Here is an 18831-nt window from a genome sequence, read left to right on the forward strand (position 1 = left end):
TAAATATGGATATATTTTAAATAAAAATTAGCTTTTATTTTAATTTTTCACGAAATATGTTAATTTTTTCCTAAATTTTTTGTTCAAGTGGCCTGAAACACGTTAATGGTCTGGCGAATTTGTAATAACTTTAACATTTTTTAACCAAATTTGTCATTTATATCTCACTACAACGATAATTACGTACATATTTCGTACATAAAAAATTTATTTTTTTTTCGAATTTTGGCTATAATACAGTTTTTGGGTTATTTTGGCCCAAAGGAGATACAGGGTTAATTTCCAAAATTTTTTTTAATGTAATATTCATTAATATAAATAAATCTACATATTTCTAGAAAACAATGCAGAAAGTTAACGAGTTTCACCTATTTATTCCTTTGAACTTTGACCTTGATGCGCGTCCAGAAATCGTTGCCCGATTTGGCTCAAATTTTCAGCACTTAACATTTAGGCCTAGTGTCACAATATTCCACCCGGCACTCTTCAAAATTTTAACAAACATTTTTTTCCATACAACTGATTGTCACTCTAACGTGCATATAAAAGCCCTAAACGATTAAAATCCTTACACAACTTTTTATTTTATTCACAAAAGATCTCCTAATATTTTAACAAAATACATGACATGCAGTAATTAGCTACATCATGCAGACACAAAATTTGAAATAGATTTCGCAATCTCTAGACGTTATCCGATTTTGCTAAAGTTTTCAGTTTCATATGGTTTTTAGATTTTAAACCTTGGCATTGAACAATATGGGCCACCCTAATGTTTATATGTTACCAAAATATTAAAAAAAAACAAGTAAGAGTGCTATATTCGGCTATGCCGAATCTTATATACCCTTCACCTTTGTTGTGGATGCATTATTATTTTTTATAATTAGTATATATGTATGTACATTGCCCACTTTCAGCATACAGCATCCTAAATTTATCAAGAACACAAAAAACAACAACAACGCCAAACGAAACAAAACACCAAAAGAAAAAACAAAATACGCAAGGCAATGAAACCAACACACATCCAAACATACGTTTAATTGTATAAAAAACAACAACAACGCCAAAAGAAACAAAATACGCAAAGCATGCACATTCAAACATACGATTTGTTGATTTTTTGTCAAAAAAACCAACACACAACCAAACAAAAGTTTAGTTGTATAAAAAACAACAACAACGCCAAAAGAAACAAAACACAAAAAAAACAAAATACACAAAGCTTGCACATCCAAGCATACGTTTTGTTGTTTTTTTGTCAAAGCATGCAATACATTGTGTTTTTTGATGAAATTTTCAGAGGTTGTCTCGGATTTTTGCTCATATCTCCGTTATTTATGGACGGATTTTGCTGATTTTAAATAGCAAAATTCTCGAAAGTATGTCTGACAGAATTGTTGAAGATTTGGATCCCGGAGATATCTGGGGCCTTCAGAAAATTGATTTCAACAGACAGACAGACAGACAGACAGACAGACAGACAGACAGACAGACGGACATGGCTTAATCGACTCCGCTATCTCTAAGGATCCAGAATATATATACTTTATAGGGTCGGAAATGAAAAATGTAGAAATTACAAACGGAATGACAAACTTATATATACCCTTCTCACGAAGCTGAAGGCTATAAACACTGAAACGCGATAAAAATATATGAAAAAAAACCTTTCAAAACCAAGTTGTACTAAAACACACTTTCAAGTTCAAGGATGTAATAAAAAAGAATGTAACCAAAAACAACAAAAACAAAAAAAGAGCAAAAAACGTAAACAACAACTGCCTCATAAAATATTTTAGCACGTGAGCATTAACAAATTTATGTCAATATTGCTTTGCCACACACATCAAGCGACACATTCGTTCATTTTTATAACAAAGTTTGCACAGAACACGTCAATAAAAGTGGGCAGCTGTTGCCCATTAAGGACGTATTATTAACGGGCATAACCACCTTAACCTACAAGAATCAAAAGTTATTTTTATTTGGAATAATTTAGAAATATGGCTATAGAAATAGAAAAACATGTGATGTGATTGTATATTGTATTGTACAAATAAGTATTTGCTTAATTAAAGCTGTTAAAGGTAAATACTGACTGGGCCAATGTTAATTTTTGTATTTGTGGTTACAGTTTGTCAGCAACTTCCGTTTCCGTTTGACGTTAAATCAACAGAAAATATTGTAAATAATACTGAGTGGAATATATTTGCGAGAAAATTACTGCAACATTTTTCGCTTTGAATTGAAAACTTGTTTGTTTAACAATTAAGTTCTTATTTTTATTTTTCTAGACATTATATTAATAATGACTTTTAATTTACGTCATCACAATAAGAAAGGTATTGTTAAGCGTTTTAAGGGTTTCAGCAAATTTTCGCAGTTGATTAAAAAACGCAATTTCAAATCGAATGTAAACCAACAAAGGTAAGACAGTAAGAAACGGAAAGTAGTAAGTAAAGCTGCAATTAAACAGTGGGACTAAAGTGAGCTAATAGATTATGAAAAATCGACTTGTTAATGTAAAAAATTAAATAAAATCCAAGTTACCCCCACAACCGGTTATACTAATTTTTGTATGAAAACTGTCAGTTTAACTTTAGGTTAAAACATAACTATACATTGTGTTAATGGGAATTGAGAATTAACAAGTAAGGGAGCTTTATTCGGATGTGCCGAATCTTAAATTGCCATCACCAAATTATATTTGAAAATAATCATTTTAAATATTTTTAGGTAAACAAAATTAATTTTTTTCCAAGATAGATTTTTAATTTTTTTTTTCAAAATAGTTTTTTTTAATTTTTTTTAGTAAAAAAAAATTATGACAAACAAATTGTTTGAGTGAAAAAAAAATTCGGGATTAAAAATATTTTCCCGATTTTGACCCATTGTAGGTCCAACTTACTATGGATTTACATTAGAGTGTCCCTTAGAATTAAATTTTTTGAAATGTTGAAACGGTACACGATGAAAACTTTCATAATGATCTAAAATACCACCAAAAAAATGTTTAGCTTGTTTTAAGAAGAGGTGCATTTACAAGGGGAAAAAATGCATTTTATTCAGTTTTTTTTAAATTTTTGCCATTAAATAATTACTTTTGCAATTTAATTTAAAAGAATCGAAATGTGTAAGTAATTGTCATTTTAATAAGATATAAAGACAAAAATTGGTTAAAAAATCTTAAAGTTATTAAAAAATCGCCAGGCCATTAACGTGTCTCAGGCCACTAGAACAAGAAATGTAGGAACAAAATTAACATATTTTGAGAAATATTTTTTTTTTTTTTTCAGTATCTTTTTTCTTTATTGAATCTTTCTTTTTAGAAATTTACAAATAAGTATTCAAATCTTAACCTAAACTAAAACTAAAGTTGTTATTGCCGCTGCAATATCCAACATGAGTGCTCGATGATTATCTGGCCAGATCCAGTGTTTCCAATGAGAAATATTAAAACAAAAGTTTATTCTTACTTAAAATATATCCATATTTACTTGTATATGAATTTTTATCTTCATAGGATACAGTTAATCTATTCGCAGGTATAACCAAAAAAAATATTTTTTTTAACGGCAGTTTCAAAACTCCAATTTCAAATTTTTAAAAATTTTGTTAAACAAATTTCAGAATTTTTTGATCATCACATGGTGATTTATTTACAACATAATAGGGAATAAAAATGTGAAAAAAGTATGTCAATACCTCCTATAGTTTTTCCGTACCTGCGAATTAAATTTTTCGATTTTCGAGAAAAACTATTTTTTTGGCCATATTTTGGCGAATGAGCCGAATTTCCTTACTGTTATTAATTTTAAGTAAAATATGTTCAGAATATTATAGTCCAGGTAATTCTAAATATAGTCTGAAAGTTTTCCTAAAATCGGAAAAGGTCAAAGATAGAATTTTTCAATATTTGAAATTTCTAATGGAAAGATAGCGAAATGTTAAATATTTTTTGGCCGATTTTGATGAAACTTTAGACAAATATAAAATGAAGTCTAGTATTTACAATAACAGCACAGAAATGGAAATTAACCTTTAATATCACTTCGGCTGAGCCGAATCTTAAATTGCCATCACCAAATTATACTTTAAAATATTTTTAGGTAAACAAAATTTATTTTTTTTTCAAGTTTGATTTTTTATTTTTTTTTTCAAAATTGTTTTTTTAATTTTATTTAAAAAATTTTTTGAAATAATTTTTTTTTAAATTTATTAGTAAAACAAATTTATGACAAAAAAATTTTTTGAGTGAAAGATAAAATTCGGGATAAAAAATATTATTCCCGATTTTGACCCATTGTAGGTCCAAATTGCTATGGCTTTACATACGTCGTTGCAAATTACTTTGTATTATCTGTCATTAGATATCCAAATTGTCTTTATTAATGACTTAGTAATCCAGATATATGTAGATCAAAAATAGGATAAAAATTGAGGTTGTCCAGGTGAACAACAATGTTGTGACTCTTATGAAATTCTACAGATAGGAACTAGGTATTTAAAACTAGTTACACATTGTTTCTAAGCTATTCAGTGTATGTCATTTTAGTTCCGGTCCACACTGTGAAACATTAGCTGCAAAACATTTTTAAATTCTCTTTCGAATTTTGTGTCAACAAAGCTTCATATGCGGGAAGTTTTGCTTTAATTCTTTAATTGGAAGTGATGCTGACGCTCAACGATTGCTCACCAAATCCAATGGTGAATGTGTTAAATCGGTTTCATGGTGGTAGAGATGGTTTGTTCTGTTCAGACAGAGATCGCCCAGGTCAGCCAAAAAAGTTTGAAAAGCAAGAATTGGAGGCATTATTCCATGAATATTGTTGTAAAACTCAAGCAGAAGTATTCGTCCAAAAGCAAGGATATTTGGTAACATACGAATTGAAGCCGAGAGACCTTGAAAGATGATTTTGCCTTTCTGCACCGAATAATTACTTGCGATATTATGGTAATCCTAAGCATGAGAGATCGTACGTAAAGCCCAACCACCTAGCCGAATCGACACCATAGCCAAATATCAATGGCACTATGTTAATGCTCTGTATTTGATGAGACCAAATACCAGTACCTGGAACTTGTATCGAACTTAACTGATTCGTTTGAAACGAGCATTTGGCGAAAAACGGCTATAATATGAGGCCAGACATGAAACCGTAATATTCCATTATGACAACGCTCGGCCAATTCAATACCTGTTAAAAACTATTTAGAATGAATTTGATCCGTCCGAATACTCGATCAATGCTGAACGCTCTATTTGGGATTCGCTACACTTTAACAGAGTATCCGATATTTGCTTGATTCGTTCTTTGCCTTAAAAGATGAGCAGTTCGTTTGACTCTGAATCCATATGTTGTCAGAATGATGGGAAAACTCCATAGATGTACAAATGTTTCAAAATAAAAGCGAAAAATTTGAATGATTTCCGCATTTTTTGGTCTGTATAAAATATGAGGAGCCGCATATGAGGAACAGAAGGTACTTTTTTGAAAATTTAAACATTTTTGGAAATTGATTTTTTCTAGAATATTTCTACCCAAATATTATAAAAATAACAAAAATACAATTTGTAAAAAAATTCGAAAAAGTACCTTTTGTTCTGCTGCTCCTCATATTATCTCTCTTATACAAAAAAACTTTTTCGATCTCTTATATATTTTGTACAATTCAAAAAATGCTAAAATTATAAAAAAATTAGATTTGGAAGCCTCCATTTGTTATATAATTTCTTCAAAATATAATGAGATATGTTACGGTAAATAACGGGTAAGCAGTTTCTTTTATGAAATAACAAAATAAATTCAAAATTTCGATAAAAAGAAATTGGTAAAGTTTAAACATTTTCTATTTGAAAGTTATGCTTGTGGAGACACCTTTCAAAAAAATATTTAAGTTCCGTAAAAGAACTTTTTTCTATGAAGCAGAGAGTAATAACAATTTTTCACCAAAAAATACGAAAATTAAAAATTATTTCTCAATTGTCTAATTCAAAATCGATTAAAGCCTAATCAAGGGCTTTAATAAAATATAAAAGTCTTTGATATTAAACAATTTGCAAGCGTATAAAAATGTTGCATGTTTTAGCTGCCCTAATTTGAGGCACCACATAGCCGCTTCTGAGGGTACTTAAAAAAATAAACTCAAATACTACTCTGCTACGCTTATGTAAAATTTCATGTCATTTGGATCAGAAATGTAAGATTTATTATCAAAATATTTAAAACAAAATAAAAAAATTAAACTTACTTAAGTCCCACTGTGTACTCATATTTACTGAAATTGTCACAATTCTTTGAAATTCTTCAGTTGTTTAAAATGTTTAAAGATATTTCTTCATGTTTCTTTTTCATCAATTCGTTCATAGAAAAACTCATTCAATTAACAAGGATTTGAAGACTTTTCTATATAATTTCAAAGATTTCAGACAAAATCAACGTAAGTTTGTCTACGAAGTACTGTAACAATATTTATTCAGGCATGTCACAGATTTTGTACAAAAGTTGTTTGATTTTTTCTGTAATTAATACGGCAATCTTATTGTATAAAATCTAAATTCAGTAAAGTCATAAATATTTTAAAAATTTTATTAATTTGAAATTTAACTTTTTCTGGAAAGTTAAATGGATTTTTATTTTCAATTTCATATAACTCTGTGACATGGCTGATTTGTCACACGTATTTACCAGCTGGATAAAACCGCAGACAGTATTTAATAAATTTAATTTAAATGCATCTTTTATTTCTTACTTCGCAACAGGTGGCGTTCGCTATGCCAGTGCTAAGGATTTGTTGCACAATGGCTCATTTCATCAGGCTATAGGGCCAGGTAAGTAACATAAATATTAAATTAATTATGAATTTAATTAAAATATTATATAGAATACAACACGACAATTGGCTTCTTCATGTAACCAGTTGATTACAATGCCAACTGTACAGTATATTTGATAGCGTGATTTAATTGTTTCTTTAAGAATATAATCTTCTTTCCTTTTTCACATTAAAAGTTCATTGCAATTATAATCCCAGCATATCAGTACATCAATCTTTTCATTTCTTGCAACTGCAAATATCAACAATACTTTTGTTTATATAACGAAACAACATATCTACAGTAATATTTAATAGAAACAAAATATTTAATAATTTTTACTCAATTCAGTGACGGTTTAATGTCATGTTGTAAGTGTTAGCAATGGTTGGTTGGCTGCTGGCGTCAGCTCTAATAACAAAGTTATTTCTTACTCCTGCTGCCGACTTTTTCTTTAATATAATTTGTTAACAAATTAGCAAGTTAGAAGTTAAAATATGCATCTGTTAGCAACAATTTCACAGGTTTTATTTCATAAAGAAAATTTAAAAGTGAATTTGACGCGTGGGTTTTTAAATGCAACCAACGGCATTTTTTTTTGTCTTATTAGAGAATACTTTTTTTGTTGTTAAATATAAACAAAGGTTGACAGATTTTATGAAAACTTATTTTAAGACAAAAGAAATTTAATTAAATTAAAGAGAAAACTGATTTACACCTAAACAGGTTGTGGCAGGTTAAACAAAACTGTTGAATGACCAAAAAATTAAATTTCTGATGAAATATATGCAACAAAAACATTAATTTCTCAAGAAATGGGTTAATATGCCAATACATTACATTGGCATTTTAAGTAATTATTAAAATCAAGAAGGCTTATAAATAGGGAAATGAAAAAGTAAAAATAAATTTACTAAATACTACGTCTTATACTAAAGACTACGTCTTATACTAAAGACTACGTCTTATACTAAAGACTACGTCTTATACTAAAGACTACGTCTTATACTAAAGACTACGTCTTATACTAAAGACTACGTCTTATACTAAAGACTACGTCTTATACTAAAGACTACGTCTTATACTAAAGACTACGTCTTATACTAAAGACTACGTCTTATACTAAAGACTACGTCTTATACTAAAGACTACGTCTTATACTAAAGACTACGTCTTATACTAAAGACTACGTCTTATACTAAAGACTACGTCTTATACTAAAGACTACGTCTTATACTAAAGACTACGTCTTATACTAAAGACTATTAGGAAAGCGCTCGGCTGGATCGGACCAGCCGTTTAGAAATGCCAGATTTATTTCCAACAAACTTTGATTCTGCCCCACTGGCCGAGTTATATGAAATATCGTCTATACATGAACCATTCAAATGAAAAACGAATTTCGTTAAAATCTCACATACAACTAAAATTTTATTTCATTTTAACATTGTATCGCTCTTACTGGAAAACCCGTTATATACCCTTGCCACTCATGTTGGTGAAGGACATTATTTGTATTAATACACAATTGTGTCAAAAAAATTTATAGAATTTTGTCTTGAAATGAGTTATACATACATATTAACATATCAAAGGGCGCATGATGACACCTCGTAATTAATATTTTTTCCCAAAATGAGATAATGCTGCTATATAACAGGTATGTATGATAGGGGAGTATGGAGGAAGTATGGAGGAGTTTTTTGCGAGTTGTCAATATGTGACCATCGGTATATTGTTTTCAGCTTTCGATATTAGTTTCTAAAGTTAAATTTTCTCGCTATTTTATAAGATTCATAAAAACTCTTTTTAAAGTTCACTTACATATGGGTAATTCCATGTCATCGTACGTAACATTTGTACGCCTATAGAGTGGAATAGATTTTGCAAAAATGTTCCATGGTCTTTATTTTCCATTCACAGGGTACTATATTTTAAAAAATAATAAGTTCTTTCGAAACATTGCTGTCCAAAATATCGAGCGAAATAAGGGTATATCATACGTGACATAAAACGGAATTGATTTTATGTTTTCTTTTAATTTCTTTTACCAAACCAAATTTTTTTGCTTCAGAATCCGTCATATTTAAATAAAAACAATCTTTGGATGATTTTATAATAAATAAAATTGAATATCGATTTTTCTCGTATACTAAAACAATATTTGAGGAGCCGCAGAACAAAAGGTACTTTTTCTATTTTTTTACAAATTTATTATACCCTTCACCTTCGTGAGAAGTTTGTCATTCCGTTTGAAATTTCCACAATATAATTTTCCGACCCTATAAAGTATATATCTAGATCCTTATAGATAACGGAGTCAATTAAGCCATGTCCGTCTGTCTGTCAGTTTGTTGAAATCAATTTTCTGAAGACCCCAGATATCATCGGGATCGAAATCTTTAATAATTCTGTCATGCTGAGATATTAATATAGACAACATGGATATCTAATGATATATATTTCAAAGACCTTTGCAACGACGTATATAAGACCATAGTAAGTTCGACCTACAAGGGGTCAAAATCGGAAAAAAAATTTTAACCCGAATTTTTTTTTCACAAAAAAAAAATTTATAAAATTTAAAAAAACAAAATTTTTTTTTTAAATTTAAAAAAAAAAAAAAAATTTCCAAAAAATTAAAAAAAATATATTTTGTTTACCTAAAAATATTTAAAATTAGTATTTTGAAGTATAATTTGGTGAAGGGTATATAAGATTCTCTTATTTGTTTTTGGTACTTTTATAATATTGGGTTGAAATCTTCTAGAAAAAATTAATTTCCCAAAATTTTTATACAGTGGAGTCGGGATAGAGTGAACTAATTAATGCAAGGCCTGTTCACTTTATCCAATAAATTCACTTTATCGAGACTGAAAAAATAATATAAAATCATAAAATTGGATGTCAAAAATGTACATTTTATTACATTTTATAAAGGAACAAATAAATCATTGTTTTGTACATGTACTTTTGGCTTTTTGTACTACTAAATCACGAAATTTGTAAAACTAAGATATTTTCATAATCTTTGGTATTGTTCTCAGCCCAGTCAATGGCTTTTTCAAAAATTTGAACAGCTTGAGTTCCTGCTTTATACCCTTGCAGCCAGCCTGCGCTTGCATTCTGATCGTGTAACTGCTCGTGTATTTTTTTTTTTGATTTTGCCTTAAGCATTTCTCCACTGACAGGGAAATTTTTACATCGCTGCTTTAAAAGTCAATTATGGAGTATTTTTTCGACGCTGGGAAATTCCGCTTTTTACAAAGATTTTTTTATTTATAGCTCTTTTATTATGGCATAGAATTCCACTTTGTATTTGTTTAATGCCACATATTGTGGACTTTGCTACAACAAATTTATTAGCTAGAAATGTAACTCTCACTCCAATGTCCATACCTTTAATTATTTCTTGCTAAACTTTTATAGAAAGATTTTTTTTGGGTTTATATAGCAATACAAATAGTCAAAAAAAGTCACAAAACTTTTGATTTTAAATTTTTTTGCAAAAAAAAAAAATAAAGTTCACTCTATAGAGGTAGGCGATGTTCACTCTTTAGAGTCTCCAATGTAAAAAATTGTGTGTTCATACTATCCAGTAGTTCATATTATCAAGTGTTCACTCTAACCCGACTCCACTGTATTTTCAAAAAAAGTACTTTTTGTTCTGCGGCTCCTCATATATTCTGTATGTGTAAAAAACTAAATAGAAAATATATATTCGGTTTCAATAAACAATTTGATAATAGCAAAAAAATTAAATTAATTAATTAAATTAAAAAATTAAATATAGTGAGTTTAAACTATTATTTTTGCCCTTAAAATATTATACATATTAAGTTCTACTTTAATACCATCACATAGTAACATTTTAGTGTTTTCTCCTATTCAAATCATCTTGAAAAAAAGTTTCAAGGGTTTGTCATTCTCGTGGAATTGCCCATATGTAAGTACAAATATATATTTGTCACATTCATGTAAAACTCAAATATGAGTGTGTTAATCCAATTCAATCCAATCCAATCCGATTCAATTTAATTTACTATTTGGGTTTTCATTTCTGTTTTCTATTTTTCATCTCACTCCAATATTTTCAATACAACCACCCACAACCGCTGCAGTACTAGTGATGGCTCAATGTTTTTGTTTGATGCCAGTACGTGGAGTACAAAATAAATCTGCTGAAGGTTTATCCTTCAACTGGTTTAGTTTTCGTACTGGCTTTTGTTTGTTTTATATTGGGGCCACCATACTGGATACGATGTTAACCGTCAATATGATTGTACGTTTAAAATTGGATGTACGGAATATAGGTGAGACAAAATATGGCGGACGGACAATCAGTCTGTCAGTATAAGCTATATGACACAGAGAGACCGTCTGTCTGTCTATCTGTCCCAGCTAAATGTAAATAAAATTCTTTCTGCACGTTAATAACTAAATATTTACAGAACCATTCATTTTTCACATCAATATATTTCTGGCAACGATTGGATTTTTACGTTTGGCTAAGAAGTGGCCCAAACTGATGTGTCGCTGGCAGGAGGTGGAACAGCAATTGCCAGCATTTAACAAGTGGCAGGAAAAAGAGGAATTATACGCAAGGATTAAAATAGTTACATTTGTTTTGATAACATTATCATTTAGTAAGCACTGGGCAAGTAATGAATATCATATATAGATTAAACGACACACACAAATTAAAACTACAAAAAGAAAAAAAATAAATGTGTGTAAACGATTAAATAAATATTTATTTGAGCAAATTGAAACCTAATGGGGGAAATTAGAATAAACACGAAATATTAGTTTTCATTAATTCCAGTCAGAGCTTCCAATTAATGAATTCAATTTGAGTTTAATTTACTAAAATCTTGATTCGAAATTAAAAAATTTCCGCCAATAATTCTAGCTTCATTAAAAACCTTTTATTTAAATAGAATTTATTCGTGGTTGAATTAATTCAAAACAGAATTCATTCAACCTTTAAATAATTAAATTTTTGTTAATTCAATTCTAAACCAAATTGAGTTGAAATATGTTTTCTTCATTCAGTTTTGTTATTGTTTTGCTTTTAATCATTTACAAAATGAATTTGAAAAAAATTAATTTAAGTATTTTTGTAATAGATTAAAATGTAATCATTCAATATATTTTTAATTTGATTGATTCAATAAGGAATTAGTTCTCAAAGGAATGAATTCAATACATTTGAAGTCCTCTGGAATTAAGCCTATGAATTAATTCGTAATTAATTCATTAACAGAATGGTTAAGAGATACAATTTATTTTGATTTGGTAACTAAAATTAAGATTTAATTCATTCGAACCTTTATTACCAGCTGAACATTTACTCGCCACCATTTCCGCCGTACACTTTGCCAACTATTGTACCAACAACAACGATCCCATCAAAGCATTTTTTTTAAATGTTGTGGATCAAATCTTTTACATTTTCGATTATTCGCCCTGGCTAGCTTGGATGGGTAAATTAGAAAATATTCTATTGACTTTCGGCTGGACCTACATGGATGTTTTTGTTATGAATATTGGTATGGGTTTGTCGGCATTGTTTAAACGGTTGCAGAATCATATGTACCAATTTCAAGGTTTGGTGAGTTTGAATAAGTATTAAATCTGTAGTTTTCCAATACGTATAATATTTTGTTTTATGTTCTAGTACATGACTGAAACTTATTGGTCCAAATGCCGTTATCAATATACTTTGATTTGTGAGTTAATCGTGGAGGTGGATGAAGCTGTTTCAGGAATTATAATGCTGTCATTTGCAAATAATTTATATTTTGTTTGCATACAGTGCTTGAAAAGCATCAAGTAAGTGAAATTTTTTATACAAAACAAAACCCTTCACTTTAAAATAAGTAGACACGAAACAAATTCTGATGTTTGTAACGTGCAAAAATATTTTCCCAATATTCACCCATCATCTGCTAGGGATCAGTTTACCGTCCGTCCATCCATTGTAATTAGAGTTCCTGGGACGAGAATTCCCTGGAATTCCGCCAAATTTTCAATACCGAATTCCCGGGAAATTGTGCGAGAATTCCCGGGAATATTAGTTTTATGTGATTTTTTTTAAACTTGATTTTCTCCAAAAGAAGCTTAAAACTTCAAAACTAATGCAGAAGATTCATACAAGAAAAAAGATTCAACCCAAATGGACCAATAGCAAGTTTATTATTCAAAATATTCCAAAAACTCATAAATGTTTACGGCTGTCACAGAATTCTATCCGATCGAAAGTGTAGTTTTTTCAGTATTTTACTTTTTCACAAAGAGTAAAACTAAAATTTTTGGAATTGAATTTTGTTTAATATTATTGGGTTATCATCAAGTTTTAATTAACATCTTTAATTAATTTTTGATTTAATAAGCAAAACAATTGCCAATTCACAATTGATGTCGTAGTGTTGAAGAGTTGTAAGTCATAAATATTTTTCAAACTATTTTTTCGAAACAAAAACAAAACATTAACCCATTTCGCTCCGAGATAACATTTTTATTTATTTTTAAAAAAAAAACTTTTTTAGGGTAATTATGACCCACTGATTGCAAATATCTGGTATTTTTATTTTACCCTTTTTCGTTTTCTCAGAAAAGCCTGTTCAACATTTCGAACAGCTAAGTTTACACACTTGTGATGTCCCGCATTTGCATGTAAATCATGGTTTTTATGATTTATGAAACCGTTACATATGTTAGCAATAATTTCATATGTTTATTATTTTAATTTTATTTTTATTATTATATTTAAAAATTTATTTAAAAAATGTCTATTTTTAGACACCTTCTTTAATTTAATGCATTGGTAGGCGTTCATATTGTTTAAATTACGATGATTTTCGTCAATTTACACGTACACAACCCGAATGTAAACAAAACACGCAACAAGAGAGTAAAAAATACAAATAACACATTTAGTTGCAAACAATACAGCGTAAAAATACAAATATTTCATTAATTGCTTGATGTTGTTGCGGATTTTTTATTTTTTACCCTTACATGCACACAAACTACAATTTCTCTTTTTTCGCTTCGCTGATTTAATGTAATTGCAGAAATTTGCCCCTAGCAACGTGAGGGATGGTCATTTCGGGATATAGTTTTTTATTAGCTAAAAGATGAGACTTAACATTCATACCTAAATTTTTCAGAAATTACACCTTTTTCACATATAAACATTTTTTTGAAAAATTTTATTTTTACTGTTCGAAAAATCGAACGGCGGAGCAAAATGAGTTAATAAAAAAACTACGACATACAACGATACAACGCTACGACACCAATTGTGAATTGGGCAAATGCAATTTAAAATTAAAAAAATAATAAAATATTTATTTTTTGCGAATTAACAGAAATAATTGCAATCTAATGAAGGTAGAACAAAATCTAATGAAAATTGCAGCCATTCCGATACAAATGACAAATGGTCACCTTTTATATATAAACAAAATAAGAAATCGTTTCAGTTTATCTCTTTATATTAAATTTTTATTGGATTTTTTTTATTTGAATCCAATTACATTTTAAAACCAATGACATTTTTTAGATTTTTAACGAAGTCTACATTCTTAAAATTGAATAATTTGTTCTAGGCGGGAATTCCCGGGATCCCGGAAAACTTCAAAATGAAATCCGATTTCCCGGGAAATGAAAAAGTGCGTGAAAATTTGTAATCAAACTGCAGGTCGCAATTTCAAAAATAATTCAATAATATTTGAAACAAGCTATTCTTTTACACCAATGACAAAGCCTATTGAATTTGGTTAGAATCGGTTCATTATTTCTCCCTGCCACCATACGATTGCCCAATAGAGTGTCCCAAATTTTTTTTTTTTTTGGAATTTTGGAACGCATACCCTATTTTTTTATATATATAAAACTATAGTTAAATATGAAATTTTGTCTTTCTATCATGATTGCAACCAGTGCTGACTTGCGATTTAGTTTTGAGGTGCATTTTGAAGGGGAAAATTTTTTTTTCAGTTTTTGTAAAAATGTTGCCATTATATAATTAATTTTGCAATTTAATTTAAAAAAATCGAAATGTGTACGTAATTGTTGTTCTAATAAGATATAAAACACAAAAATTGCTTAAAAATTTCAAAGTTATTACAAAATCGCTATCTTTCCATTACAAATTCCAAATATTAAAAAAATTTACCTTTGACCTTCACGATTTAAGGGTTAACGTTTTCTGATTTTAGTAAAACTTTCAAACAATATTTAAAATTACCTGGACTATAATATTCTGAATAGCTTTTACTTAAGGAACGGAAAATCTATAGGAGGTATTGTCATACTTTTTTCATATTTTTATTCCCTATTATGTTCTCAATAAATCCCAATGTGATGATTAAAAAATTCTGAAATTAATTTAACAAAATTTTTAAAAAATTAAAAATGGAGTTTTGAAACTGCCGTTAAAATATATTTTTTTTGGTTATACCTGCGAATATGTTAGCGGTATGCTACGAATACAAAAACTGACATACAAGTAAATATGGATATATTTTAAGTAAAAATAAGCTTTTATTTTTATATATCTCAAAATATTTTAATTTTGTTCCTACATTTCTTGGCTACTAGAAGCCTGAGACACGTTAATGGCCTGGCGATTTTTTAATAACTTTAACATTTTTTAACCAATTTTTGTGTTTTATATCTTATTAGAACGACAATTACGTACATATTTCGATTCTTTTAAATTAAATTGCAAAACTAATTATTTAATGGGAACATTTTTACAAAAACTGAAAAAATTGCATTTTTTCCCCTTGTAAATGCACCTCAAAACTAAATCGCATATAGTTTTAACTATAGTTTTGTATATATATAAAAAAATAGAGGGTATGCGTTCCAAAATTCCAAAAAAAAAATTTTGGGACATTCTATTGCCCAATGTAAAAAAAATAGTAAAGCTCTCATAAATATCTTAGTTATATCACCCTTAGCGCCAAATTATCGTAAGCGACATTTTCTAAATTTTTTTTTTATTGCAAAAATTAAAATTTTATGGACCGACTGATGTATTAGCGTTCTAAGAATATCAAAATTGTTAATGATTTCAAAATTATAGGGGGTAAGATTTTATCGTAAGTCAATGTTTACCTTTTAGATTAAACGAATTTTATCGTAAGCACATAGTGGTATATAAAAAAAAGAGGAAAATAAATCTGTAACTTCTAAATGGTTAGATTGGTTTGAATGAAATTTCACATGCACAAAGAAGAAGTGTTGTCGAGTTTAAGTTCTGGATGTGGACGTCATGTGCCCACCAGGGGCGCGACCAAGGATCCTCAAAGTAGGACACCTCGGGTATGTTACATTTTTAAAACGATCCTATTTCTTCGTTTGTGTTTCGATTTCAAAAAATTACACATATAAAATCTTTTCATCGAGCGCTACAAAAAACCTAGTCGTAGCTATCAATTATCTCTTATAGCTTAGGAGATATTCGCATTTGAAAATTACATTTTCAACAGTTTTACCCAACCTATTCCAGTTTTTTGATAACAGCGTATCCAAATATTTTCCGATTTTCTCCAGTTTTCCTTCATTAGACTAACAACATATGAATGTGTCAAATAGAAAAAGAACTGTTTAAAAATAATGACTAAGTCCAAAGTTATATGTATTTTAATTTAAAAAATTTTAAAAAGCCGATTTATCGCTAATTTTTTGGGAAAAAATTACTTTTTTTCTTTTTAAGTTATCGCAAAAAATTTCTAAAAGGATATATAAGGAATTTATACTTCCTGAAAGCTAAGTTTTCATAAAATATTTTAATTGCAAAAAAATTAAAAATTTTTCTTACCGAGGGGACCAGGTCCATTCAAAAAACACCTATTTTTTTATGTAAAATTAAAATTTAGGGCAAAAACCGATTTTAGATGGCCCAATATGCTTTTAATTATTTTGTAAAGGGTTCCGATAACTCCGATCCTGGTATGGATATTATAGCCAAAAAACTAAAAATTTCCATTTTTGGGATTTTTCAAAAATTTTTTGGGAATTGCGGGATTGCTGATAATAAATTTGAAAATTAGTTTCTATTTTTATATATTAAATGGAAAATTGTACATAACTGTGAAATTTCATTAAAAACAATTTTATTTCAATTCGAAAAATTTGTATCTATGCAAAAATTCAATAAAAAAGATTTTTGAAAAATAGGCAAATAGCTTGAACGAAATTATATTATATCGCATCATAAGATTTTTAATTTTATGTATAAATTTCAAAATAATCGAAAAAACCTTCTCCTGTAAAATTTGTGTTTTGAGGCTTACGATAATTTGGCGCTAAGGGCTCGATATAGATATCAAAACCAAAATCGTCCATCTTTTAACCGATTTGGCTGATTTTTTTGAGAAATATTTCTGATTTATCTACTTTTTATTGATCTGAAATTTAATTAATCAGTTACTGAACTTATAAAAAATTATATTCATTTTTTAATTCCAGCACAATGCCCTCCATGGCCCATGCAATTTATTTCTATTTCTCTCTTATGTTTTTACTGGCTCGTACTCTGGCCGTCTCTCTCTATTTGGCCGAGGTGAATGACAGATCTCGAGATCCTTTAAACATTATAAAACATATACCACCCGACTGTTACTATCCCGAAGTAGAACGTTTCGTTTTGGAGATCAACATCAATAAAGTTGCCATGACGGGCATGCAATATTTCGATGTAACCCGGAAATTGGTATTAACGGTAAGTTGCGATCAATGTAATCGAAAATTTATTCAAACTGTGTAACAGATACTAATTGAAAATTATTGTATGGCTAAATAGCTTAAATATTTGTTTTTCTATTTGTTTTCTTTTAAATGTTATCGTTAGGTGGCTGGAACAATTGTTACTTATGAACTGGTTTTAATACAATTTCATGAAGATCAAAAACCATGGGTTTGCAACGATTAGTGTTTCTTTTTTATCCAAGTAGCAACATTGTATGTACCATGTAGTAAATAGTAATATGTAAGAGATTTGTTAAAACATTAATAGTTGTAGGTATGAAATAATTTAAGAAATGTGTGAAGATTTAATATTGTCATTTGTTCACTATGTTCACTCTATACTCGATGCACTAAGGTGTCATTTTAAATATAGATATGTATCATTAATTTATTAATATTGAAACTTTATTTAAGACATGTTTAAAGTGCCCTTAGCATGCGGTAATTTAATTTCAAGATTTTAATCAGTGATCGCCACTCATAGACACCAGGGAGCGAAAATGATCGGTTAGTTACCTGAACAATGAATACAATACGAATGTTAACGAAATTCATAAAAAGTATCAAATAAGAAACAACAAGCAAGAGTGTTATATTCGGCAGTAGCGATTCTTATATACCCACCACCAATATAATAGGGACACTGATTGTTGCACGTTTTGTGGGTAAACATTTATCTGGTTCGCCCGGGAAATCATCACTTAAACCTAGGCTAAGCTTGATAAATACTCTGCACCATCAATTTCAATGGTAAAAAGGTGGTTTACTGAAGGCGAGAAATTGCGAAAGCCAAAGGCATCTCTGTTTGAGTGGTTTCAATCTTGAATGATCACTTGGGTATCAGAAAGCTTTCCGCAAGATTTGGTCACAATCGGGTGCACACATGTGCAGTTTCCATTGCAAAAATCCATGAATTAGGCTACGAATGCCCTCTCTTCCGCCCATATTAACATACGATTCAAGTGCTTTTAGTTTGAAGAAGTCGTCAGGGATTTGCTTCCCACGTGACCAACTGGGTAAGTTCAGTTATTTTTGTTACAACTAAAGGGTACTTAAGTTTCGCTACAACATGTTTATTTTTTTTGGAAATCTTTAAAATACTTTTGCTTAAACGCTAAAAAATCTGTTCATGGTTTGTGCTTTATTTATTTTATTAATTAAAAGGAAGTAAAAAAATACGATATTAAAGATTATTTGTTTTCATAATATGTATGTATGTAATAATAATAATAATAAAAAAC

At 29.1% G+C, this 18831-nt stretch overlaps 1 protein-coding gene across 1 annotated transcript in view; it reads left to right on the plus strand.

Annotated features, from left to right (window-relative positions):
• Positions 1-17774, plus strand: part of LOC135954071 (uncharacterized) — a 39976-nt gene extending 22202 nt beyond the window's left edge. The window contains exons 9-16 of the mRNA XM_065504126.1: positions 6377-6447; positions 6770-6838; positions 10945-11136; positions 11275-11469; positions 12166-12437; positions 12504-12658; positions 17312-17564; positions 17694-17774. Coding sequence (XP_065360198.1) covers positions 6377-6447; positions 6770-6838; positions 10945-11136; positions 11275-11469; positions 12166-12437; positions 12504-12658; positions 17312-17564; positions 17694-17774 — 1288 coding nt within the window. The remainder of the gene's footprint in view (positions 1-6376; positions 6448-6769; positions 6839-10944; positions 11137-11274; positions 11470-12165; positions 12438-12503; positions 12659-17311; positions 17565-17693) is intronic.
• The last annotated feature ends 1057 nt before the right edge of the window (positions 17775-18831 follow it).

Source organism: Calliphora vicina, chromosome 3, assembly GCF_958450345.1.
Source record: "Calliphora vicina chromosome 3, idCalVici1.1, whole genome shotgun sequence".
Classification (NCBI taxonomy): domain Eukaryota; kingdom Metazoa; phylum Arthropoda; class Insecta; order Diptera; family Calliphoridae; genus Calliphora; species Calliphora vicina.